The 26,925-nt window shown below is 40.6% G+C and overlaps 2 protein-coding genes across 2 annotated transcripts; one reads left to right on the plus strand and one right to left on the minus strand.

Moving 5' to 3' along the window:
* The first annotated feature begins 1,525 nt into the window (after nucleotides 1-1,525).
* Nucleotides 1,526-12,985, plus strand: ppid (peptidylprolyl isomerase D). Its single transcript, XM_088343276.1, has 10 exons — nucleotides 1,526-1,709; nucleotides 5,069-5,209; nucleotides 5,294-5,400; nucleotides 8,434-8,622; nucleotides 8,690-8,812; nucleotides 10,006-10,112; nucleotides 10,179-10,335; nucleotides 10,417-10,503; nucleotides 10,588-10,630; nucleotides 10,839-12,985. The coding sequence occupies exons 1-10, from the start codon at nucleotides 1,625-1,627 to the stop codon at nucleotides 10,925-10,927; spliced, it is 1,128 nt and encodes a 375-aa protein (XP_088199402.1). The 5' UTR covers nucleotides 1,526-1,624; the 3' UTR covers nucleotides 10,928-12,985.
* Nucleotides 10,994-26,925, minus strand: etfdh (electron transfer flavoprotein dehydrogenase). Its single transcript, XM_088343275.1, has 13 exons — nucleotides 26,775-26,925; nucleotides 22,070-22,228; nucleotides 20,522-20,751; nucleotides 19,240-19,321; nucleotides 19,020-19,138; nucleotides 18,062-18,139; nucleotides 17,854-18,000; nucleotides 15,664-15,804; nucleotides 15,440-15,583; nucleotides 14,126-14,300; nucleotides 13,735-13,917; nucleotides 13,438-13,659; nucleotides 10,994-11,612 (listed from the first exon to the last, which is right to left on the minus strand). The coding sequence occupies exons 1-13, from the start codon at nucleotides 26,803-26,805 to the stop codon at nucleotides 11,449-11,451; spliced, it is 1,875 nt and encodes a 624-aa protein (XP_088199401.1). The 5' UTR covers nucleotides 26,806-26,925; the 3' UTR covers nucleotides 10,994-11,448.

The following is a 26,925-nucleotide window of genomic DNA, read 5'->3' on the forward strand; positions in this document are numbered from 1 at the left end:
AACTATTTTTCAGCTCAGGGCAGAGACAAAATAAATCTATTCAAGTTCCAGAGTCAGTGGAGAAAAGTGTCAATATCTTCTTTAAACCTTTTTCCAATTTGCCCTTTGGAAGGGTAAATCCTCTAAATATTTTTAGATAAATTTCTCTCACTGTATTTTTAATAAATAGCAATGGGGTAACAACCAGACCCCTTTTAAACTTTCATTCATTCATTCATTCATTCATTCGTTCATTCATTCATTATCTGCACTGCTTGTCCACAGGAGAGTTGCGGGGGTGCTGGAGCCCATCCCAGCTATCTTCGGGCAGTGAGCAGGGGGCGCCCTAACTTGTTTCCCAGCCAGGTGCGGGTCACACAGAGACAGACAACTCACTCATTCACACTCAGGGACAATTTGGAGCCCATTCACCTGAAGTTAATATTTTTGAAATGTGGGGAAAAAAACAGAATGCCCGTAGGAAGCCTGCACACACACGGGGAGAACATGCAAACTCCCCTCAGAAAGGCTGGTAGCTGGATTTGAACCCATGACCTCAGAACTGTGCCGCGAACGTCCTAACCACTCATCCGCCAAATCAATCATCTGAACACATTTCTTCTAAAAAGACACGTCATTGGTGGAGAAATTTATTTGACATATAATCACCTAGAGGAAGAGGACATAATTTTTGGGCATGTTGCTGCAACGGAGGTGCAGTTTGGTCAGTTTCAGTCTATGTAGTCTGTATTTTTATTTTTGTGCTTTTTAGCACTCGGTTTTAAGTTGGAACTCACAAAACAGCAACATATAGTGCTCAATTATGCTTTTGTATAGTCTCTCACGCCATCTAACAGCTAAATAGGGAAATTTAGCCTCTACATTTGCGGTATTAGCTCAGGAGGTAGAGCGCTCGTCTTGGGATCAAGAGATCGCAGGTTTGAATCCCGGCTCCTCCGTGTTACATGTCGAAGCTTCCTTGGGTAAGACACTGAACCCCTAATGCCCCCAATAAGCAGGTTGGCGCCTTGCATGACTGCACGGCCGCTATTGGTGTGTGAGTGTGTGTGAATGGGTAAATGTAAAGCTCTTTGGGAAGTCTTCATTGACTTGAAAAGCGCTATATAAATGCAGATCATTTCATCCCTAATCACTTTAAGCAGCCGAATCTAATCTCCTATTGGCCCTGTAATCATAGTGACTTTTTCGCTTTTCTCATATAATCTTGTGTCCTTTCCCCCCCATTTTTTTATTTTCCCCCTCCCCTCTCCTTTTTTTCTTGCTTTTATCTAGCTTTTTCCTTTTTTTCTCCTCTAATCTTTTTTCTTGCTTTCTGTTTTTTTTTCAATTTCGTTCCTTTTTTCCTATTTATTTTCCCTTTTCTCTAATTGTCTGTGGTTTGCAATAATCTGTGGTCTGTGCAGCCCTTTGAGACTCTTTGTGATTAAGGGCTATATAGAAATAAACATGACTTGACTTAACATACGGAACGGAAACATCCTTCCAAATTCTCTTATTTTGACGTTTGAACCCAAAATACCGTCACTTCCGGTGTATTTTCCAGCACATTCCCCCTGCCATTCAAACCGACAGGAGTCCTACGGATAACTTAGCATAAGCTAACGGTTCAATAAAGTGCTGCAAAATGTCAAACCCGGTGCCCACCCAAAAGCCGTCCAACCCCGAAAACCCTCGCGTTTTCTTCGACGTAGACATTGGCGGTGCTAGAGGTAAAGTAAGCGTGTTCAATTCAATTGAAAGTTGTGCTAAATGGAATGAGTGACTAGGGGTGTTAGCTTAGCATCGCTATATGAATAAACGTGATCGTCGTGGTTTGGGAATCGAATCTGTGGATTAAAGTGTTATTTTTAAGGGTGATTACAAATGGCTATGCAATATTGAAACGTGGGCTTATTAACGCTTTTCACGAATTGATGTTCTGTTCTGAGCAATTTGTTCTTACGTACTCAGGTTTATATTCGTCCGGGTTCCGTAATATATATGTGTAATGGACCATATTGTGTTCAAATCTCCAACTATTTCAGTTTCATTTAACAATGCAAATCGTGATTATAGTTTTTTCACTTATTACACTCAGACTACGCTTGCAGTAATAAAAATGTCGTATCCAAGTAGCTTCCATTAGGTAGCAAGTTCAAATATGACTACCGTATATAAGTATTTTTAGTACAGTGGTTCTCACCCGATTCAATTAGAATCCGCGACCAAACATTAAGGAAACATTTTCTACTTCTCTTATCCAATGACGGAAAAGATTGTATAGTTTTAACCGAATTTAGTAGATATTTCACGTAAAAACATCAATAAAACATTCAAGTAATCCTAGTCCCTTTAATCCTTGATCATCTTTTAAATGAAATCCAAGTAGCTTAGCCATTTTAATATACTCAACATGCACAGACATTAAATATAATTATTATATTACATACATTTTAAAACAACTATTTTTTACTTAACGCTGCAATTTAATATGCCACCTGGTATAATACATGCAGTGTATGTTCTCGCTTTGAGCACGAAGAAGTAAGACACTTTTGGGATGTCCTCAGGTCCTAGTCTTATGAAGTACTCAGCAGGGTTATCTTTGAATGAGTAGCATTTTGTTCCTAATGTTCATTTTTGACGTCTTCAATGCAGCATTGAAACCTATCTGCACAAAGCACACTTAGGTTTTGTCCTACTTTGTTTTTAAGATGTTAAAATCCACGTATCATATATGGGCTACACAATTTTGGGAAAACGGGGCCATTCGGAAATTTTGGACCAGTATTGGAATTTTGATGCGAAATTTTGAAGCATTTTCTGTGCTATTTTTTGTGATTACTTAATCAAGTGACATGCTGTAACCTTTACAAAAACAGCGCCCACTTCTGGAGAGTTTTGTTAAGGTTGCTGTCAATGAATGCAAGTACCGTATTTTCCGCACTATATGGCGCACCATGTTATAAGGCGCACCTTCAATGAATGATATATTTTAAAACTTATGCCATACATAAGACGCACCCCATTATAAGGCGCTATAAGTGCATGCTGGTTTAAGATCAGGTAATTGTGCAATTTTGTAATTGTAATCCTGTGCAGTCCTTCGAGACATTTTTGGGATTAAGGGCTATTTACGGTAAATAAATGTGACGACTTGACTACAGTAGAGAATGTAGTTACTTTATGCAACCTCTAGATGTTGCCACGCTCAAGGGAATGTCAACAAAGCATTCAAAAAGGTCAAACTTTATTAACAAACAAGCTTTCCACAACTCCATTCACTCCCAAAATAAATAAACAGCCGTTTTATTATTTTCTCTGAGGTAAAGCATTTTCGTGACACATCTTTAACATCTTTGAACAACATCGACATAACATTTTATTTTTTGTCCATTTAGTCAACACGCAAAGAAAAAAACGTCTGATACTGTTATTTTAAATGAAACGTTAGTGCAATCGCAATAAAGTGACACTCGTAATGTGCAAAAACAACGAGTGCAAAACGATAACAATAAAGCAATAACATAATAACTGTAAAATGTAAAACGTAAACACACAAAAGAAAAACAAAGATCACTCTATAAGCTCCTCATCGACGAATCCCTCGAATTCTTCTTCTGCTGTGTTCGAATTGACCATATCTCAGTGAATGGGCCATCCAACACGTCCGGTGTTTTTGTGCCAGCGCTGTTGCCTTCATACGTATAGTTATCGTACTGACACTTCTGCTTGCCGCTCTTTGTTGAACAACCCACTGTTCAAGTGTCTCCTCTAACTCTGGCCATCTTGCTTTATTGCCACGGAAACTTTGTTGAGTTTTCCTTACTTGGCGGAGCTTATCTTCATCCTTTCTCCACTTCCGTACCATCGATTCATTTAAGTTTAACTCTCTCGCTGCCGCTCTATTGCCGTGTTGTGCTGCGTGACTGATCGCTTTGAGTTTAAACTCGGCGTTGTACGCGTGTCTCTTAACAGGAGCCATTTTCTTATACAAATGCACGTATGAAAGAGAATCTCGCTCTCTCTCTCTCTCTCGCTCTCTCTCTCTCTCAAACGTGACATTCTGAATAATTCTGCGTTTAAGGTAAATTGTGCTTTACATCTTCACCAGTCATAACCCTGGATTCAGACAAATACTGTATTTGTTGAATATGAATTAAGCAGTTTAATGGGGTAGCCATTTTGCCACTTAGTAAACAAATACAACACGAGCCCCGGCAACTACCAATCGTTTAATATTTCCCAGTATGCACAGCGCGAAAAATGGAGTCGGCGGCTGTTTCTCGTAGTTGCGAGACCTTGCGAATTTAATATTGAGCCATATATAAGGCGCACTGTGTTATAAGGCGCATGGTCAGCTTTTGAAAAAAAATAAGACTTTTAGGTGCGCCTTATAGTGCGGGAAAATACGGTACCTACCTACTTTCAGTATAAAATGCAATAGGTACAACTTCAGGCTCAATAAATATCGGTTTTGTCTACACCGTTTTCAAAAACAATTTCCTTTTTGGGAATTCCACCAGAAAGACTCACCAAGGCTGACACGGTGGGTGTGCAGTATAATATGCTGCTTGCATACTTTGCCCCGCCTTTTTGGGCTAGTGTCGTTAAAACTTGCCTCTGATTGGTTGCCGTTGTTAGAACACGAACTGTGACATTTCTGATTGGCCAAACACTGTCACTCAAATAACATAGGGTAAAAACCACAAACCTGGAACTATAAATCCATTGTAAAAATGCAGTGTCTCGTGATTACACAATCGCACTACGTCACATTGCAATATCGTTAGGGCCACACGATGAATCAATCCTATCCCATACATTCTTTACTGAACCAGCATTTCACCGCGCTAAACATGTGTACACAAAATATCCTAGTCTTTTTCTGTGGTGTGAAATGGTGTCAAATCGCTTTTGCAGGGCATTATCGCCATCTACTGTTAGGTAGTGGACTTGACCCTCAGCTATTTGTTTTTCTTAGCCTTATTTTGTCAAAGCGAAGGCCCGCAACTGTTGCAGCCCACCAACTTTTTCAATGCATCCCTTATTTACATTACCTGATTTTGGATTTATTTGTATTCTACAGTGGGTCGAATTGTTCTGGAGCTGTTTGCCGACATCACTCCAAAGACAGCTGAGAACTTCCGAGCCCTTTGCACAGGGGAAAAAGGCCTCGGCAAATCCACAGGGAAACCTCTACACTTCAGAGGATGCCCCTTTCACCGAAGTGCGTGTGGAATGACTGTAGTGAACCCAAAGTCTTTTAATTTTTGATTTTTTTTTTTTTAATTTGAACTGTTTTTGTCTTTAGTTATTAAGCAGTTCATGATTCAGGGAGGCGACTTCTCCAACCAGAACGGCACCGGTGGTGAAAGCATCTATGGGGAGAAGTTTGAGGATGAAAACTTTTACTACAAGGTGAACAAAAAACTATGTATAATCAATAGTTTTGCTGCAGCCAAATTGTATTTTTTTCTTTTTTTTTTTTTGCAATCATGTTGCAACAAATATCACATGACAAAAAGAACAAATCACTTGAAAAGAGAGACTGGATAACAGGTTAAAGCCAAGGTTCCTGAGAGTCCCATCTCCATCCATGCATTATCTGCACCGCTTATCCTCAGTAGGGTGGGGGGTGCTGGAGCCCATCCCAGCTGTCCAGGCAGTGGACACCCAAAACTAGTTTCCCAGACAGTTCTAAGGCACATGAAGACACAACCATTCACTTATACCTAGAGACAATTTGGAACTGCCAAATTTCTTCGTTTGTTGACATAGACCATGGACCAGGAACGTTTTTAAGCCAAAAATCCGTAAAAGCAAACATATTAGTATTTTTTTTTATTCTGAGAGCCACAATTTCTTTAGACCAATTAAAATAGCCCTATCTACAGAAAAAGCTAATTCTTTGGCGCATTTTATATTTACTTGACGTCTGATAATATCTCATCTCATTAGCTGCACCGCTTATCCTCAGTAGGGTTGCGGGAGTGCTGGCGCCCATCCCAGCAATCATCGGGCAGTGGGCATGGGACACCCTGAACTGGTTGCCAGCCAATCGCAGGGCACACGGGGACAGACAACTCACTCGCTCATTCGCACCTAAGGACAATTTGGACCTGCCAATTCACCTGAAATGCATGTTTTTGGAATGTGGGAGGAAACCGGAGTGCCCGGAGGAAACCCACGCAAGCACGGGGAGAACATACAAACTCTGCACAGGAAGTCTGGAGCTGGATTTGAACCCACGCTGGAGGTTCCCAAGACATGAACTGTGCCGCACATGGGCTAACCATGCTAGAGCCTGTGTCCCATATCAATATAAAGATACTACCATCTCCCTCTCGGTTACTTGAGTGTTGAGGCTCATTTTGATCGTTCTTTTGTAAAAACGACGCAAAATACTGCAAACGAGGATACTGATGTATTTACCTTCTGTGCGTGTTGCTGCCCATTCCTACTGCTCCCACAATCAAATTGCTCTGGGTGCTTTGCTGGAGTTTTGGGTTGTTTACAGTTTGTTTTGTGGGTTTTCATCAAAGTGCTCCAACAGTGGACATACATTGGTTAATGAGATATTAAGGATTCTTTAGCGATGAACAGCTAAAAGGGGTCTGTTGATTTGCTACGTTGACTGTAAACTGTAGTTGAAACTGTACCCTATATAAACTGGTCCTAGACCACCAATGTAGTAAATAATTGCACATATTTTATTCGACCTCCGAGCCAGATGTACTCACGAAAAGAGCCACAAATTCCTGACCCCTGATATTGACCCTCTGCACATGACGTCACGTTCCCTCCTCTGGCAGAATGAGAGCCATGACGGACGGCAAGTAGCACTTGAGCGCACAGCAGTTGAGTTGAAACAAATATACCAATAGCCAGGACAGGAGAATAAAACCACCACTTTATACCATGGTGATTTATTCCTGTGTGATGTGCAAGGTTTTATGCCCGATTTGGAATTTGATACCTTGATACGGCAATGTTTGGAGACATTGGCAGCCCTCAAGTAATCCAGTATTTGCAGCTAACACTTTTTACAATCTATGTTAGATGTATTTCCGAGCAGCTTTATGTTAAGTAGGTATGAATCACGTCAAAGACACTCGGTATTATTAGTTGGCTAGTGTTAACTTACCGTTGCCATTTCCTACTATGTAAATGAGTTGTTATTATTGTGATGAACCAGGGATTCAAAAGAGTAATCTTCAGAATATCAAATGTATTAAAATGTTATGCGCTCCACCTTTAAGTTTATTGGGCCAAAATGAACTGACAAATTATTAACCGATAAAATTGGAGACTAACAGTTAAAAGATATAACGTCATTTCTCCAAAGGGAATATTTTCAACATGCTCAAAAGTGATTTCTATTCAAGACGCAAATTCCCCGTGCTTTATTGTTCTATCACATTCTCCCAAAAATTAGATATGTCGTTTTAATAATGTTTGCGCCGGGGGTGCATTTTAACGAAGCGCAGCAATTCATGCCAACTACATAAAAACGGTAAGCATCCAGATTTGTATAAGCTTTTAAATTGGCACCGGTGTATGGGGATACTCCATTTACAGTATAGTGGAAAAGATCGTGTGGACTGAAGTCAGGGAGCCTGGACAATTTGTTTAGATGTGTGAATATCTCAGGGGGAAGATTGTCTGGCTCCTTAACTAGCATTATTAATGCTATCCCAAGTTTCTCTATATAGCGCCCTCTGCTTTCCGACATGGTTAGCCACCTCATTCAACATCTGCAAAAAATTCGTTTGGCGAGGCAATGTTAATGTTGTTGAATAGTATAGCTGTTTTTGTTATCTGTTTATTGCCCTAGTATACTGTTACATATGATTTACTACTGTCCACCATGTTGTGGTTAGGTCATCTGTGTTCAAATGGTAATTGTGTTTCTCGTTTCAAAAGCTGATATTAAGTCTGCGCTCTTTCTTTTGGACATTTTCTGCTGTAAGTTGATATTTGAATTTGTCGTGAGGGAGCGAAGAAGGAAAATTTCCATGGCAAGTGTGAGAAGCGTCCTTTCTCGTGAGACTCCATCCATCCATTATCTGCACCGCTTATCCTCAGTAGGGTCACGGGGGTGCTGGAGCCCATCCCAGCCATTTTCGGGCAGTGGGCAGGGGACACCCTGAACTGGTTGCCAGCCTATCGCAGGGCACACAGGGACAGACAATTCGCTCTCTCATTCACGCCTAGGGACAATTTGGACCGGCCAATCAACATGACATGCATGTTTTTGGAATGTGGGAGAGAACCCACGCAAGCATGGGGAGAACATGCAAACTCCACACAGGAGGTTTGATCCCATGATCTCAGAACTGTGCCACACACGCACTAACCACTGCGCCGCCCTGCTGCTCTCGTGAGACTCATGAAGATTCAAATTGATGCAATACAAAAACTTTGCTATAATACTGCTCATGTTTTAATCAGCACGATCAAGTGGGCCTACTCAGCATGGCCAACTCAGGACCCAACACCAACGGTTCGCAGTTTTTCATAACCACGGTGAACACGCCGCACCTGGATGGCAAGCACGTGGTCTTCGGGCAGGTGCTGAAGGGAATGGGGGTGGTCAAAATGCTCGAGGCCATGGAGACAAAGGACGACGCTCCCGTAAAGGTAAGACGACAGAATTTGAATCTGTGGCAAAATAACTGAAAACGTTTCATGGAATTTCCATTTTAAGCCTTGCGTGATTGCCGAGTGCGGAGAGCACAAGGAAGGCGACAGCTGGGGCGACGCCCCCTGCGACGGCACGGGCGACGCCCATCATGATTTTCCCGAGGACTCGGACGTTGACTTCAAAGATGTACGTTTTTGTCTTTTTTTCTAAATGTAAGGGCATGGGCCGTGACGAATTACGTTTTCAAGAACAGTAGTATTTGTATTTCTGCACTTAAGTATTTGACATGGTTTACCAAAGACATTCTTTGTCTAAAATCGTTTTAAATGAGCAGTTGACATACTGCATCATACTGAATTGCCGCACATAGGTTTATAATGCACTCTTTTACCTAAAAAATAACAGGTTGAGCCTATGGATTAAGTATTAACCATATTTGTGCTATTGCTCGATTTAAAAAAATATCCTATCACAATCGAAAAAGGTGAGCGCGACGACTCATAAGCACTGGACCGCCAGTGATATAACATACAAGAAGGCATTCGTTTTGGGATCAAGAGGTTGCAGGTTCGATCCCTGGCTCCTCCGTTGTATGTCAAAGTGTCCTTGGATAAGTCACTGAATCCCTAATGCCCCCAATAAGCAGGTCGGCGCTTTGCATGGCTTACTCGCTAATGGTGTGTGTGAATATGGGTAAGTGTGAAGCACATTGTAAAGCGCTTTGGGAGGTCTTCATTGACTTGAAAACCTATTTAAATGCAGACCATTTATGTCATTTTTAGTCATGGTACCAAAGAATTGGGAAAATAGAAAATGTACCTACCTGAAAGATAAACGCAGAACAAGGGAAACTCTTTGGCGTAACTGACTTTGAAATACATTAAAAAACACATTGTATCTTTATGTTGGTATTGTGCTTATAGTTTTAATTGTCAATTAATCATTTTAATCAGGGCTGCACGTATTCAACATCCGTCACTTACAATGCTTGGATTAAAATAATACAATCGAATATTTAGTCATTGTAACATGTGAAATGTACAACGAAATCACCATTCATCTCTGGTACAGCAAAGTAAAATGGTGATGAGATAAAATCGAATCCTTTTTCGCATGTCATTTATATCACAAGTGGTCCGGTGGTGAGGACTATTGTCCCTTAACGCTGCATCCAAGGTTTGATTCCTATTGCATCCAACCGCAAAGTTTGAGCTGAGAAAAGGTGAATTTTATAGTTATTTTATGAAAAATTAGGGGTGTGCATTACACACGAATACGATATCTATTATGACTTAAATGTACATTCTTGGCCAATTTTCCCCTTTTGACCACCAGAGATCTAATTTTTTAACTGCTCAAATTCGATTATTTTAAAACAGGTGGATAAAGTTGTGCGGGTGGCGGAGGAGATCAAGAACATTGGAAACAATCTTTTTAAGGGTCAAGACTGGAACAATGCAATCAACAAATATGCCAAAGCTCTCAGGTTAGTTTCACTATGGAGTAGGTTGTGTTATAGGTAATAAACAATATGTTGTGCCCATTTCCACAGGTATCTGGAATTGTGCGGTGAAATCCTGGAAGAAAAAGGCGAAGACTCTCCGGAGCTCAAGAAACTGAAGCCCGCCGTGCTAAGCTGCTACCTCAACAAGGCAGCCTGCAAGCTAAAGATGCAACAGTGGCAGGATGCTATCGACAGCTGCAATGAGGTACTGTTTCCAGACTCGCACACTAGATGGCGATGTTGCCACACGTTTGTGCTCACCTGCGCGGCGTTATGTATTTTGAAGGCCCTGGAGGTGGACGATACAAACACCAAGGCTCTTTTCCGAAGGGCTCAGGCCTGGGAGGGTCTAAAGGAGTATGGTCAAGCTATGGTAACATTTCATTCGATTTATTAGAGCAAAAAAAATAGCCAGAATTAAGGTTTACATTATGCTAAGTACTTCATTTTTTTGCAGTCTGATCTGAAGACAGCTCAGGGAATTGCTCCAAAGGACAAAGGTAAGTAATGCAGTCGCAGTAGTCACCTCGATGAATGCACTCACCAAAATGGCTGTTTAATTTTATACAACCCAACCATCTCTAAACAGATTTTACGCATGTCCTGTATTACTTTATTGCAATCCCTGTACACTGAATTCCCCACAAGAGCAATGCAAACATGGCAGGAGCATGCAAGTATTACAACTTATTTCCCTTTCTTTAACAGCCATCATCAATGAGATGAAACGCGTGCAGCTCCAAGTCAAGCAGGAAAAGGAGAAAGAGAAAAAGATTTATGCAAAAATGTTTGCCTGATTGCGCTGCTGAAGCCCGCCTCCTCATTCTGTATAAAGAACCTCATCTTCAAGTGGATTTCCCCCCCCCACTACATTCAACACTGATGCGGTTTTGTGGCATTGTCCTTGAAACACACTCGAGGGCCTCAGCAAATGCGGAGCAGTCAAGTAGTTTTTTCACTGAAGTGACAGAACGTACAAGACAAATAAATTCATGCACCTGGAATTGATGTTAACTTATAATAAAAACACTTGAAGGCCACTTAATGCAAATAAAACAGCAGCCTCAATTTCTCTTTTTTTGCAGTAGCAATAGTATCACACCGTGAATTAATAAAATCCAGGCTCTTAATCATGATCCGTTTTCCTAGTTACTACACATGTACTGTCTGCCAAATATGCCAACAAAAAAAAAACATTCTACGTTTGACTGTAGAACAGCAACAATAGGCACATTTCTAGTCCAAAAAGCCCTGCATATTTATTCAGTCGTGGTTTAAGATTACCATAATGAACCTCAAACGTTGGCTGAGCGCTTAGTTACATTCCATTATAAGCAGGTCCACCACCACCTTCTGGAACCACCCAATTGATATTCTGGCTGGGGTCCTTGATGTCACATGTCTTACAGTGAACGCAGTTTTGAGCATTGATCTGTAGTCTCATTCCGTCACCTGTCTCCACGGGGACGTACTCGTACACGCCTGAAAGACAATTCATTGAGTCCAAATTCAGGTCTGATGAGAACGACGGCCCTAAAACATTTGGACAAAGAAAATACCGACATGGGCTAACATTTCGCCTCCTAAGCTAGCAAGCAGCAAATGTGACCATTGTCTATAAACATCTTACGCCACTTTTGACCCCTAAACAATCCTGTAAAATTCGCCTGAAATACCAATCCTAGACGCACCCAGAGCGAATGAAGTGCTGTTCTTGAACCATTTGGAGGACATTTGCCGTTTTGAAAGGCTAAAGGTTTCTCCCAAACTGAAATAATCACTGCAGGCGGTACTTACATTCAGTCATCAGAGTTAAAACAGTTTTTTTTCTCATGTTAAATCCCTGCAGATGAGATAAGCCTGGGTATTTTAGCTGTCAAATATAATCACAATCTGAAAAACCAAACATTGTATTTTGCATATATTTCTTAGGGTAGTTTTAGGCGTTTTCAAAAGTGGCAATTTGGAGACTACCAACTTTCAACACAAAAACATTGTCCATTTTTTAGACATAGAAAGAGTTGTAAACGTTGGAATTCTATTTCCGTATTTCTCACTATTGTGCACACTTGCGGGTGAAAATGGTGCATAAATATGAATCACATGTGATCTTACGCACACTTTGAATACAATTGGGACATCTTTATATATATTTGTTCAGAATTTCATTGGATAACCAATGTGTCAATCATCCTAATTATTCTGTCCTTTTTCGCAATACAAGCTCATAGAGGCTAATGTTGGCTGTGGACCATAAAACAAAGCCCGCAATTGGCCGGGAAAGAAAATGTTAATCCAAAGTTCGGCAGCTAAAGGTCAATTGAAAATAATAAATAATCTGTTAACAGGAATTATGGGGCCAAAAAGAAAGCTAGCAACAAAGAACATCCATCGATGCCTTCTGGCGTAATGTGGGCATTAACATTTAACATTTCACGAAGTAGGATTCACTAGACTCACGGATGGGAGGAGGCGTATTATTATCTAATGTGATGGCTGCAACACGTCTTTAGTGAGCTACCCCGGCTTTGGTATTTCGGGTATCTTGTTTTAGACTAATGGTGATGTTTCTCTGACGAGTATATTTTGAACTAGTCATACATTGAATCCCAAGAGTTTAAGCTTGCCAATGATATGTGGCATGACGTGTTTCAGTGACATCGCACAGGCCACCTCGCTGGCAAAATATTTTATTGCAAGAACATTAAACTTTCGAGCGCCCAATGTTTACGGCGGCGTTATCACATGATTTCAGTTAACATGGTGATTGCAGACGTGCACAAAACCTAATCCCTCTCTGCCCTGACTTAAGTCCCTTTATCATATTTTACATAAATAAAGCTTTGAAGTGTTAACCGTCTGTACTTGTATCTTTGCTTACACATTCATACGCTGTATACAGGAAGGACGACACGTGTGGACAAAGATCTGATGAAAGCCAATCCTATGTAATTGTGATTTTTCATGCTGAACTAATTCCCAGAGGCTTGATACTTAATGAGGAGTTGCCCCAAACGCTTTGTAATTTATTTTTTTAAAATAAACAAAATAATTTTCTTATTTTGGCACTCAGTGACATTGCTTCTGAAAACATTTATACATCATGACATTAAATGAGTTAAGGACATCTCAAAAGATGCACAAGATGTTTAAAGATTATTTGTTGATCTTCCTTAAGGAATAATAACCAGATGTTAACTCATTTCTTCCCTTTTGAAAACAACTATGACTAGCATGTAAAATAGTTTTATATCAAAACTGAAAAAACAAACTGAAATGGTTTAGGTTAAAAAAAAAAACTAGTTACCTGCCGGGCAGAAGCGCTGTTCAGGCCCGTCGTAGATGGCGAGGTTCCTCTCAACTGGCACGCTGTCGTCCATGAGGGTGAGGTGGGCCGGTTGGTCTCCTTCGTGGTTTGTCCCACTCAGGGCGACAGAGGACAACAGGTCAAAACTGATTTTGCCGTCCGGCTTGGGGTACTCGATGGGCGTGCAGTCTTTGGCTGGTTTCAGCTGGTCAGCGTCGCGGCCTGAGGTGTACAATATAAAGTAATTCACAAAAGAAATGATCACACGCAAGGGGAGCTGGTACTGTACTCGCGCACCGCAGTGTTTGAGTGTCCATGGTTCTTTTCCCCTTAAAATCCAGTAGAAGAGTCCAGTGTAGACCATGCCGCCATATAGACCGAAATAGTTGTGGAAGGACGGGCGGATGTTCCTCACGGCGTAAAGCTCCTTCCACACCCATGATGCTTTCAAAGCATCGGCATATTCTGGTACGTGCAGACCTAATGGACCGAAATAACAACCCAATGAATACTCTTGTACAGATTTTATTCTGAAATTAATGATTTGCACCCCTCTAAAATACGTGTATTATTATTAATGAATATGTTGAAATGCACAGGCCACCTCTAAAATAGAGCAAAAATCAATTTCCCATCCAACATGAATCTGTCACTGTTCTGTGAAGCTTGATTGTGCTGCATTTCAGACCTGCTTTCTCTGGTTCGCCACTCTCAGCTGCTGCTACCACTCGCGGGAAAATGGCCTCTGCCGCCAGCATGCCACTTTTCATGGCTGTATGCGTTCCTTTGATTTTGGGCACGTTCATGAAACCGGGGCTGCAGCCGATCAGAAGGCCGCCAGGGAACGTCACTTCAGGAAGAGACTGAAAGGAGAGAGATATTTGTGGAGAGCAGAAGCAGCCAAGGTAGCTTCAGTGTTGTCATCTCATGTTTGTTCGGCTTGTTTCCTTTTTTTAAGATTGGACAACTGAAAAGGAGATTGATATAATACCAGTTCATTGTTTTGACTATTATTTCTCGCTGTTGTTCGTTATTTTGACTATTATGCACCGTTAACACCATTGTTGCTGTTCATTAATGCTGTTGATTTCCACACCCTTTAGAATTGATCTACAAGAGGAACCAAGGAGATTTCATCAAAAGAAGGGGCTAAGGGGAGGGCTCATAAGTTCAAAATCCATTGATGTCTCCTCTCTCTACTAACCTTAAAACTTAAACAGACCCAGAATAAAGTATTGATGGCCTTAGAAACACACCACTTTCAATGACTAATTGTTCATAAATACATATTTAAAGGAGCGACCACCATCTCCCGGTTGAGTCAACATTGCAACATGTCAGCTCGTTCACAAAGCACATGCAAGTAAGTGCATTTCTAAGACGCGACAAAATTACGTTTTTTTTCATCTTTTTGGGAGTTGGGGTTGGCGTTTGGACTGTTTTTGAAGCAGAACTCTTCTTGCTTTCACCATTTAATGCTACACTAACAAGTAGAAACCTAAAAGCCGCCAGGGAAAAACATGATGCTCTTCCCCAGCATTCCTGCCTACCCCCCTACTACTTAATGTGTTCCTACCTGAACAGTTTTATTAAGTAAGATAAAAGCAGATAGGAGCAGTGGGGAAAAAACCCATAAGGGCTCTTTGAACTCAGTTGAGCATGTTTAACACATTCTTAATAGATTTAACCTGCAACTTTTTTAAGGACAGCTCCGGTGATGCACCCAACCTTTAACCCAAAGCTTGGATTCGGTCAACAACGTGCTAATAAATGTCAAGAATAATCGTGAAAAGCATGCCAGATAATATATGCGATCTCCATCAGCCATTATTGTTTGACTTTGAGATGTTTTTAAGGGTCCAGCAACACACTAACCATTCCCACAAATTTTCAACCCCCTTAACAAGAAAGATAGTCAATATTTTCCGAAACATCTTACATTTAATTACTACTATTGAAGTCTGACAAAGCAAAGGAAACCTATATTAAATTCAAAACTTACCTGGAAACCACCCTCGTTCAAGGCACGGGCTCCATACGCAATCCTGTTGCCGCCCTCCAATGTGCGGGATACAAAAGGGTGATGCTTCCACCGCTGGAACTCCCGGAAGGGGCTGAGATAAGGATTGGAGTAATCCAGACCCACCTGTGTATGAACATTGCTATCAAAATTTCCCAAATCAATTGCGCACCCTGGCTCAGAAGTCTTTGAAAGCGATCACTCACCACAAAGCCCAAAGCCACTAGAGGCTCTCCTTCATTGAGGTGATACAGGAAAGAGCCACCATATGTGTTCCTGTTGAGAGGCCAGCCCACGGAGTGCTCCACTCGGCCAGGACGCCACTTCTTCACGTCGATGGTCCAAACCTATAAATAAACAAATGCACATTCAAAGCGAGGCCTTCACCCCTTGACAATCCTGTAAAATTCGCCAAAAATCCCAAAGTAAGATGTAAGCTAAGTAAATGAAATGGTGAACTGTTGAGAATATGGATGGGTTTTGTTCTCCTTTGAAAGGTAACACTAGTTTTATCCTTAACTCAAATAATAAATGCAAGTGCTACTAACATTGAGTAATCTAAGTTGGAACACAAAAAATTAGATGGTTTTTATTCTCGTCTTAATTTTTTTTGCAAACACATGCCTGTAGGAGTGTAGCATAGCCATCTTAGCTGGAAAACAGCTGGAACAATAACGACCCAGGTCAAATTAGATCACAATCTTCAAAAATAGACATTGTGTTTTCCATTTTTCTCTATAAGTATGTCAAGGCGTTTCCAAAAGTGGCCATTTGGAGAAGCCCATCTTACAGTTTAAAACCTCTGCAACCGTCTATTTTACTTTGGCTAACTTTTAGACATTGTGAAAGAGTTGTAAATGTTAAACTTCTCTTTCAAAAATCAATCACTGATTGCACACTTGCATGTGATAATGGCGCTCAAAAATAGATCCCGAGTTGCATTACGCAAGTTTATTTTCGGCTTGGATTCGACTGTAAATATACATATACATTATGAATGCTGAGAATTTTATTGGATAACCAATCTGCCAATAATCATTTAAAGTTTAGAAGCCAAAGTAGGTCATGTCCATTTTGTCAATAAAGGCCTTCGTAGACTATAGCAGGCTAAGGACCATGAAAAAGACCTCGCAATTAGTCAAGAGCAGTGTTGGGCACGTTTCTTTGAATAGTAGATTAGTAATGGTTAATTGCTATTTATTCAAAAAATTAACTGACTTAGCAACTAAATTACTCTATAATGGTTTCAGTGAAGGGTGACATCATGAAGACACATCTTTGCTTCACAACAGTCTGATGGCCTGCAAAAAGTTAGGCGGTTGAAGGTGCATCATTTGAGGCGTCTTTAAAAAACTTGAGTTTAAAGCGGCCTTGGGCTTATTTTCCTACTACACCTATCTGATTTTATCTTACTTTTAGCAAAGATGTTCATGCCAAACAGGAATGGGCGCACAGTGTGGAGTGGTGGAGAGTAATGTTATGCTCGTCCATTTTTGTTTTTGTCTCTTTTAGTGTAGTAAACTAAACCGCATAAATAAACATACAACCAACTTTCAACCATCATGGGTAATGCTGAAAGTAAGAAGAGGCCTGCTTCATAGTAAGTGCGTAATTACTTTTGGTGTGTGCACCATGAGCACGGAGCACAATGACAAAAGAAAATACAACAATTTAATTGAAGTATTAGCAAGTACTTTATTTTCCTTGAAGAAGATATCCATCAAAGATATGTGCTAGACTCCAACTGGCCTTGCATCAGTATCCATTCTGTTAGTTGCCCAACCATATCCAGAATTTCCAAAATTGTGTCATGTAGCCTTTCGTTAATTTACCAGATCAATGCAAGTTTGTTAAGGCAATCTGGTCTTACTGTTGCATTTATTACAATACAAATCCCTCGTTAGGCATAATTCCAGTGCTCCGGCATACCTGACCAACATCTTAGTTTTGTTTTAATTATCATCGTTCTGTGGTCAGTTAACATAAACATACTTGCACGCGCATCATGTATGGGGTTCACAAAAGCTGTAAAGATGAAAAGCCAGAAGTGAGTAAAAACGTTACAAATTCCGTACAGCTCCTTTATGAAAGTAATGTATATTGCGATAAAGACAGCACAGAGGTCTTTTTTTGATTAGCCACAGGGAGTTACCCTCATTTGCTGCAGTGCAACACCCAATAGTAAGTGCTTGATTGCATCACTAACTAACATATTCTGCAAGCGCAACAAAGTGAATAAAAGGCCACACGGTGCTTTTTTTGATTCAATACTTAAATACTGTGCAATTTTCATCTTATGATTACTTAACTTGCCTCATGCGTGCTTAATTTTGCTCTATGGACAACACATAAGCGTATAACATTGCAAGACAGATAAACAGCCGCTTAGCCTATACCTCCTTGAGACCAATGGCGTAGGTTTGCGGCTCGCAGTTTTCACGCAGGTTGAAGTGCTTGTAAAGCTGCTTGGCAAGATGGCCGTGACATCCCTCTCCAAACACAGTCACCTTAGCGTGTAGCTCCATCCCTCGCTCAAAGATGTCCTGAACACACAAGCTCATTGATCACAGTTCCATATTTAGTTGATAGAATTTGCTTTGGTACCTTTGGTGAGCCGTCTTTTGCGATGCCGACGTCATTGGTAGCGATTCCTTTGACGCTCCCGTCTTCGTGAAACAGAACCTTCACCGCGCAAGAGACCGAGAAAATAATGTGTGAAAAAGAAGAGATAAAAATAATATTAAGAAATAGGATTAAGGCGGCAACAGAAAATTACCCAACAGTTAGCACCTGGCTTGAAATGTTGTGACTTCATTTTATTTTAGAGTGATTAAGTCTGAGGCTTTAAATTTGTTGCGGCTTGTACAAAGACAAATTGAGTTTTATTCTTAATTTTGTGCATGCAGCTTTTAATCAAGTGCACGCTGTAGTTCAGAATTTCCGGTTTGGTAAGACCTCTGGGAGGCAAAAGAAAATTGATTGATAGGATTATGCTTGAAAAATCGATTTTTAAGTGTGTGAACATCAGATTATAGTGACGATATGAAGCTTCAAAGTAGAGTTTCAAGTCCTATTACAGGTTTCGAAGTATGATTTTAAAGTTATGTTAGAGGCTTACATTAACAAGGCATTGATAAACTCAGACTTTTTCTCGTCAGCCTTTATCTTTCTGATTTCTTAATTGTTGCATAAAGTTGTTGACTTCAAATTCATTGTTAAATTGTATTTGGATAAACAAAGGGACAAAAATAAAACGTCAATCCATCTATCAAAAAAAAAAAATTGAGCGCTTCGTTCTTGGTTAGAATTTAAACCAAAGTTAAGGTGAGATTAAGTTTCACAGACAAAAACTATTTCAAGTCTTACGGTTTAAAATTTATTGTTTCATTTATTTTTATACCACATTTCCAAGATATCTGCAAAGTGACCAAAATACCACAGGTTGTCATGATTAAATGAGTGATTCTTTGGGGTACATTAAATAATAATTCAACACTGCATTTATACAAATAAAGTGTTCTATTTTTTAAGTACAAATGAATTAAATCAGTGCCATAGTGACCTCGGAGGCAGCATAACCAGGATACAACTCCACTCCTAGCTCCTCAGCCTGCTCGCCCAGCCAGCGGACAAAGTTGCCCAAACGTACAATGTAGTTTCCGTGATTCCTCATGGGAAGACCTGTAACACATATGCATTAATTCATTGACAGCGATATTAAAGTGACAACGGATCACACACAACAAATATATCATGACAAGAAATATGCAGATGAACCGTACCTGGCAACATAGGAACTGGGATCCTATGTTTCTCAGTGAAAATGCTGAAAATATCCTCAGTCACTGGTGTGTTAAGTGGAGCCTGAGGTAAAAGAACGAAAGACCACTTTATGACATTTATATTAAGACGATCATAATCATATGCAAGTACAGGGGCAGATGACATATAGTCTTCCTCATTACAGCCAAATCTTGTTCACAGTATTGAGATTAACAAATTCCTGAAACGCAATCACTTTTCTCAGTATCGCCTACTGTAACGCATTATAAAGTTTCCTAACTGTCGATACAACATGGTGCGTTAGTCCGCTAGTGATAAAAAATAGATCACGAATTAGTGGCGCTGTTTCAAGCAAAGTACAAGGACACTGAATTTCATCTCATGTGATGCAAGATACACAACTACAAAATAAAATAATTAAATTAGGCGGTAAGATTATGTGTACATATTTGCTTGTGGGTCACCAGTCGAGAATGGTAAGCACCACATGGAGAAGAGGCGCGGCTTATAAAGGAAAAACAAACGAAAGGGGACAACATGTTCAAGGTGCCATAGAAACTACGGTAAAAGTGTACTGACCATGCCACGAGGAAAAAAAATACAAAATGTTTGACAGTATCCGAAAATGGAGATCATGTAGTATGAAGCCCAGTGACAAAATGTATACGGATTGTTCCAGCTATGTGTTCCTTTGTAAATTCTCCAGATTGCACAAACCGAGAAATATGAAGATTTCACTGCATCTACAGGTTGGTGTACACTGCTTGTCTTTCTTTTATAATTTGGCTATTTTAAAGCAGTTGTATGGGGTCGGCTTCTTGGCGAGTATTTATGGTAAATTGTAATTAGGAAGTTACTTTGGGAGTAACGCGTTACTTTTTGGTATCCGTAATCTGGGGTGGAACAGAGTTGTATTCTAAATTAACTAGTAACTGTAGCAACTGTTTTTGCAGTAAAGTGCCCATCACAGCTCGTTAGTAAGGGCCTCCCACTCTATGTGAAACTGTGCACCCCTCAGTCATCCATCGCTCCCACGTTGCATGTTACGCCACCTTGAACGGCTAGAACTAGTGGTTGAAGCTCCTTCGTCAGTCCACCAAAAAGACGCGCTGTGTGATAGGGCGCGGTTTACATTTAGAATGAAATTGAGACTTTTGTGTGCGCCTTATGGCCGTGAAAATACAGTAGTCTAATCAAAGAATAGGTGCTTGGAAATTGTGTCCCAAAAATCTCATCACTAAAACCCGAATTTAAAAAATAATGCCACGAGTGTCAGCTCACCCCTCGTTCCTTCCAGTCAGGGAAGAGTTCGTGGAGCGCACTGGGCTCCAGGCAGGCCCCCGACAGCGTGTGCGCTCCCATCTGCGATGCTTTCTCCACTAGGCAAACGCGCAGTTCCTTCTGCTGCTCATTAGCCAGCTGCTTGAGGCGAATCGCAGCCGACAGACCGGCAGGACCCCCGCCGACAATCACCACGTCTGCCTCGTCCGCGAACCTTTCCATTTCCATGCCTGAGGATGACCCCGTGTTTCACTGACAGCTCTTCCACCCAATCAACACATATTCTGAGTGACTAATGGCTCATTATATCAGTTTTGCTGAAGGTTTGTTGCAAATCATCCAATGATATTACAGACCAGTTGGCAGCCACCCGGCCACGGACTGGTGCCCGGGCGTGGGTAGTTTGGTACCAGGCCCCACAGAGAGAAAAATAAGTTCCATTATATTTTACCTAATCTTGTTTTACTGACACGGCTGGGGCTTCGAGGTTGCACGTTTGAATTAAAATCAATAATTTTAAGATGGGTGGCTGCAGTTGCCTGACGGGTGGTCCAACTGTCACGTTTCAAACAAGGATTCCTGCCTGCTGAAGATACAGTGAAGGATGAATCAAACCAAAATTTTGCGCTTAAAGGTTATCAGCATAGAGAATGGTCATCTACATAATTCTAGAATGATTGTAAACAAAGTTGGCACTATAGAAATACTTTTGACAACAGAAATGTAGGATGCATGGATCCCCAAGTCAAGAACACCACACTGAAACCACATAACACCAACGAGCTCTTCAGGGGGCTTGTTTCTTTGGTGAGTTTGTATTACTAATACTTGTCACGCGAACTGACGTGACGCTTTGCGCTAAATGTTATGAAAGCAACCAGAGTATGTTGCTATTAGCACGTCCGTCTCACAGCTCAGAGGTCCCATTTTCAATTCCAGCTACCAACCTCCTTTTTTGGGGTTTGCATGGTCTCCCTGTGTCCTAGGGCATTACAGTTTCCTCCTAAATTCCAAAACAATGGCTGGAATGGGCCAGGCCCCCCAGCGACCCTAGTTCTACTCCATTGCATACGAATAACCTACTCCTCTTGTCGGTTGAAAATAGTTTGTGTAATATAGTGTAACAATCTGTGAAGCCCTTTGAGACTCTTTGTGATTTAGGGCTATACAAATAAAAATGACTTGACTTGACTAGTTAGGATAAGCAGTTCAGAAAATGAACGAAAGTGATCTTGGAATTACGAGGACATCTAAATATTCCACATGACTACACAGTGGATTTACGCTTTTTAGGATTTTTTTTTCTTCATAATGTTATAATTATCGTTATTATTATTTTAGAAACATGACCAACATATAAAATGCTGCCTTCGGGCTGGGATGTGTAAATATAATCAGACTACGATCTGGTCTGTAGTACAGAAGAGGATGCAGACCACTAATGTAGACTGTAGAATATGACGATGAGATAAACTGGAAACTCGCCATTGTTGGTGAATACAATTAAAAGTCTAAGTAATCACTTCAGAATGTGCAATAGTAACTGACCTTCCCATCTTGGATCTTTGTCCCGGGGGTGTACCGTATAGTGAGTTGTGATGCGAGGTTTGGGTGTCGAGGAGCAGCTCCGCCTATGTAATGTTGTGTAGAGCTGGGGTGATGTCTGTTCTCCTTGAAGCGTCTTCAAAGCCCTGACGCATCTGTGAGCTGCAAGAGCAGGATAACAATAGATAGTTTTCACGTAACATCATGCAAATCCCTGAATGTAAACAGTCCGCTATATTGGATGGGTCCACCAGACGCGGTTTGATGTCACTGGTTACTACAAATTTTGTAGGATGTTCATATGAAAGATTAAGGCATTGTTTTACTGTTTATTTCTAAGGAATATTACCTGGTAAGTGGAGGCCAACGTGAAAACCACACACCTTTGGAATTTTAGTGGGCGTGCATCACAAACCCCAGGCAAAAATATTGTGCTGTTTCATGGCTCAAATAAGCTCCAAAGAAAACCCTGAGTGTGCCTAAAAGCCTGGCCAAAAGAGTGCACACTTATCCGGTGAGTGGGGGTGGCAAAGATAGGCTACAAATTAACACAACGCGATCCCAGAGGATGGCCTGGGCACGCTGCAACGCCTTGATGATGATAGTGCGCCCTTTGCCAGCAGAAACGAGCCCACTAGTGAACATTTATTGTCGTTACTTAGCCATAAACGTTTAATGACAGCCAAACTAGAGCTTTGATCATCATCACAATAATATTGAGGCTAACTTAGATCCATTCAGCATGGCCACCTTACTCAGGTTGCTCTGATTTAGATTACTTGATAGAAACTATCAATAAGGAAAGTAGGTGGAAAATATGGTAAGAGGCCATTTTAGTGCTTTCAAGACTTCCATGTACTGAACGAGATACATGATTCATAAGGGGGTTGGAAAACAGGGTGTATGTATATAGAATAGAATAGAATAGAATATACCTTTATTGTCATTGTTACAAATGGGCTAACATATTGTGACAACGAAATTGGGCATGACACTCCAGTTTTACACATAGTGAGGGTATGAGCAAGAAGATAAAGGAACAGAGAAGATAATGTTATAAAACAAGGGGAATAAGGCTATAGTTATAATTTACATGGTATTTACATAAGAATGTCGGCACGTGGGATGTTACATACAGGGTTGTTGTGATAACGTTGTATTGTAACGGTTGTGCAATATTGCATTTGGTGCAAAGTCATCATGGTGCAAAAATAGTCTGTATATACATTGGTGCAAGCATAGACATCATAGTGCAGAAAAAGGAAATGGTCAGACATTGTGCAATTTGAGCATTAAACGTAGTGCAGTCGACATGTGCAAGAACAAGACATGAGTAACATTATATTCGTATGAGGTAGTGTTGGCAAGAGTTTCCAGTTTTTGTGCGGTGTCTGTTGAGCAGTGAACAAACATAGTGCAGACAGCATGTACGTGAGTACCATTTTACATACGTGTGAGTTTTGTTTTTTTTTTTTTTTTTTGCAACAGTTTTCAGTTTTTTGTGCGAGTGCAAATATATATATATATATATATATATATATATATATATATATATATATATATATATATATGACAGAGGCCTAGCCTTTAGCACCTTAACGTTCCGCCAGCGGATTTTTAGACTGTTGTAAAGCAAAGACGTGTCTGTGTGGGGTCACCAGTCATTGGTGCTTTTGGAGTATAAAAATGGCCACTTTTGGAAATGCCTGGGCAAACCCTTAGAAAAATGTGTAAAATAATAATGTTTACCGTAAATTCTGGACTATAAGCCGCTACTTTTTTCACAAATGTTCAGCCCTGCAGCTTATTCAGTGAAGCGGCCAATTTTTGTAATTTTTCTGCGGCAGTAGCTCAGAAGGTAGAGCGATCCCGGTTCGAATCCCGGCTCGTCCGTGTTACATGTCGAAGTGTCCTTGGGTAAGACACTGAACCCCTAAGACCCCCAATAAGCAGGTTAGCGCCTTACATGGCTGCAAGGCTGCTATTGGGAAATGTGGAGCACATTGTAAAGCGCTTTGGGAAGTCATTGACTTGAAAAGCGCTATATAAAATGCAGATCATTTCATTTCATTTCATAACGGCTACCAGTGGCGCTGGAGTATAAAAGGCAAGATTAAGACCAGCAGAATATGTGTGCCGAGAAAGACTGCAACCTCTAAGTTTATGCATACATTGCCTGTAAAATAAAGGTACTTTCCGTTAATGAAGAAGACGACTTTGATGGCGATAGTTACGTGGAGGAAGTTGAGGATGAGCTAACGTTAATTTCACAATTACGGGATGCATTTTTTTAACACGCACGTTTGATGCATTGCGAGCGTGATCCTACTAGCGTGGTGGTACCTTTCAAAGGCACGGTTTGGGATGAAAGTAATATTATTATTATTAAAGCTCTCTCGGTGTACCGTCTTTCTTCGTAACTATATGTAACCATGTATAATATGTATTTGCAACTGTATATTTTTGCAATGTATTTACTTTAGAGACTTATTCTGTTAGGTGTTCTACGGGCGAATCAAAAAGAAGGGGCGGAGCAAACGCGGGCTGATGGGGAGTGGGGTAAAGCCGAGTTAACGGTAGATCCGTTTGTTGTCGCAGCGGACAATAGTGGATATATATTTTTCCCACCCTTAACATTGGAAATATACATTTTTTTCCCTTGGTTTACTTTCAACGGGACCCAGACTTACAAGTCTGCATCATACGTTAATCACGGGTATTATTTCCCATTCATGATGCCGACTGTGGATTTAGAATTGTGTACTATCTACTGAGTTACAGTTGTGAAACATACAGCCTGGTCTGGATTAAGCTTGTAATAGTATCACATGTTTTAAGGCGGGTGCACGCAGTTTATATACAGGTGCGGCTTGTGCAAGTACATAAGTTGCAATTCACCTAAAAGGTGGTGGGTGCGGCTTGTGTAAGTACAAAAGTTGCAATTCACCTAAAAAGTGGTGGATGCGGCTTGTAATCAGGTGCACTCTATAGGCCGAATTTTACGGTAATTTTTCAGATTGTGTTCTACTTTGACCTGGGACCAGGTAAAGGTTCATGTTGTTGTCCTATCTGTTTTCCAACTAAAATGCACATTCTACACCCATCTGCAGGTATATATAAAAAAATAAAAATACATAAATCAGGTGATTTTTTTTTTTAAATCTTCCATTCTATTTCTGTATGTTCCAAAAACATGTTAGCAGCACTTGCAGTGATTAGTTGGAGTGTTACCTTCCAAAAGAGAACAAAACCGTCCACATTTTCCGAAGGGATCAACATCAGAATTCAATTTACTTTGGGTCCATCTTGGATTGGGATTTTAGGTAAATTTTACAGGATTGTTAAGGGGTTAACCTAAGAAGAAGCATAATTGTAAGGAATCTAACTGCTAGGATATAGTAATTGTTATTTCAAAGAAGTCCATATATTCTGGTGTTGATTCCAGTATCACAGAGAGCGCATCATTATTCAAGGATAACAATTTACGATCGTGAACATAATTGCATCATCAATCATATGTTATCTTAATGTATCAAATTTAGATAAGTGACAGGTTTGCAACAGGCAAATTAATCTTACACCGCATACAAAAGCATAGTAATCTGCATGATCTTCTCGCATCTTGGATAAATCGAACTCTACGTGGGTTACGCACTCAATTAAAAGTCAAAGACAGAGAATGTAGACAGCTACAGAGCCTTTTTCAGTGTGTTTTGAGTTACTTTTAATTATGGCTTGTTTGAAATTGACGGCGAAGTCAGGTCAAATCATGTTTATTTGTATAGCCCTTAAACACAAGTAGTCTTGAATGGCTGCACAGACTACAGACTATTGCAAAAGACAGAAGCCCTTCACCTGGGCGGCAGTAACTCAGGAGGCAGAGCGCTCGTCTTGTGATCAAGGGATCCCAGTTCGAATCCCAGCTTGTCCGTGTTACATGTCTAAGTGTCCTTGGGTAAGACACTGAACCCCTAATACCCCCAGTAAGCAGGTAGCGTCTTACATGGCTGCAATACAAGGCCACTATTGAGAAATGTGAAGCACACTGTAAAGCGTTTTGGGAAGTTATTGACTTGAAAAGCGCTATATAAATGCAGACAATTTCATTTCATTTAACCTGCAAGCAAGGCAATATAGAGTGCGGGTTACGCATACAATGGGAAAAACTCTCAATGTGTTCAGAGTTCATGGTTTGCAATAATCCATAATAATGTAGTCTTTGCAGCCCTTTGAGACTCTTTGCGATTAAGGGCTATACAGAAAACATGACTTGACTTATTTAATGGCTTGTTTAAGATTGTCGGCGAAGCCCCTGTCACCTGCAAGTTATGCAATATATAACATGACAGGTGTATAATGCTGTACAGTAACGTTACATTAGCCAACAACAATACATTGACAATAAATTGCATTATCATACTAGCATAAATCGTCAAGAAAACCAACAATTACACGTGCGTACTGCACATGTTTTCAAAGTTGAGGAAAATGTGACCTACAATCCCAATGAACTTTACCCTACATGTCATCTTGGTGCTAAAATAGCCAAGGACGCTAACTTGACTGCAAAATTGTGATTAACCAAGTAACCGCACAACTTTTATACATGTTACTGCAAGCAAGAAACCCATTGAGGAATTCTTCCCTTTAACTCTTGTCTCGACGAATTAGCAACGGAGTAGCTAACCTCACAGCTAGCAAGACGTACCTTTCCTCGAGTATCTGCTAGCTGGGAACATGTCGTCACAGCTGTTCGGGTTTTGCTAACGTCTTCACGTTCCAAAAAGCGGTTTGTTTATATTTTAAATACGTTTATGCACGCCTTTGCCGTCGGGGAACACTACAATACACTCATAACA

This window comes from Urocampus carinirostris, chromosome 9 (assembly GCF_059441175.1).
Source record: "Urocampus carinirostris isolate Australia breed hairy pipefish chromosome 9, RoL_Ucar_1.0, whole genome shotgun sequence".
NCBI lineage: Eukaryota > Metazoa > Chordata > Actinopteri > Syngnathiformes > Syngnathidae > Urocampus > Urocampus carinirostris.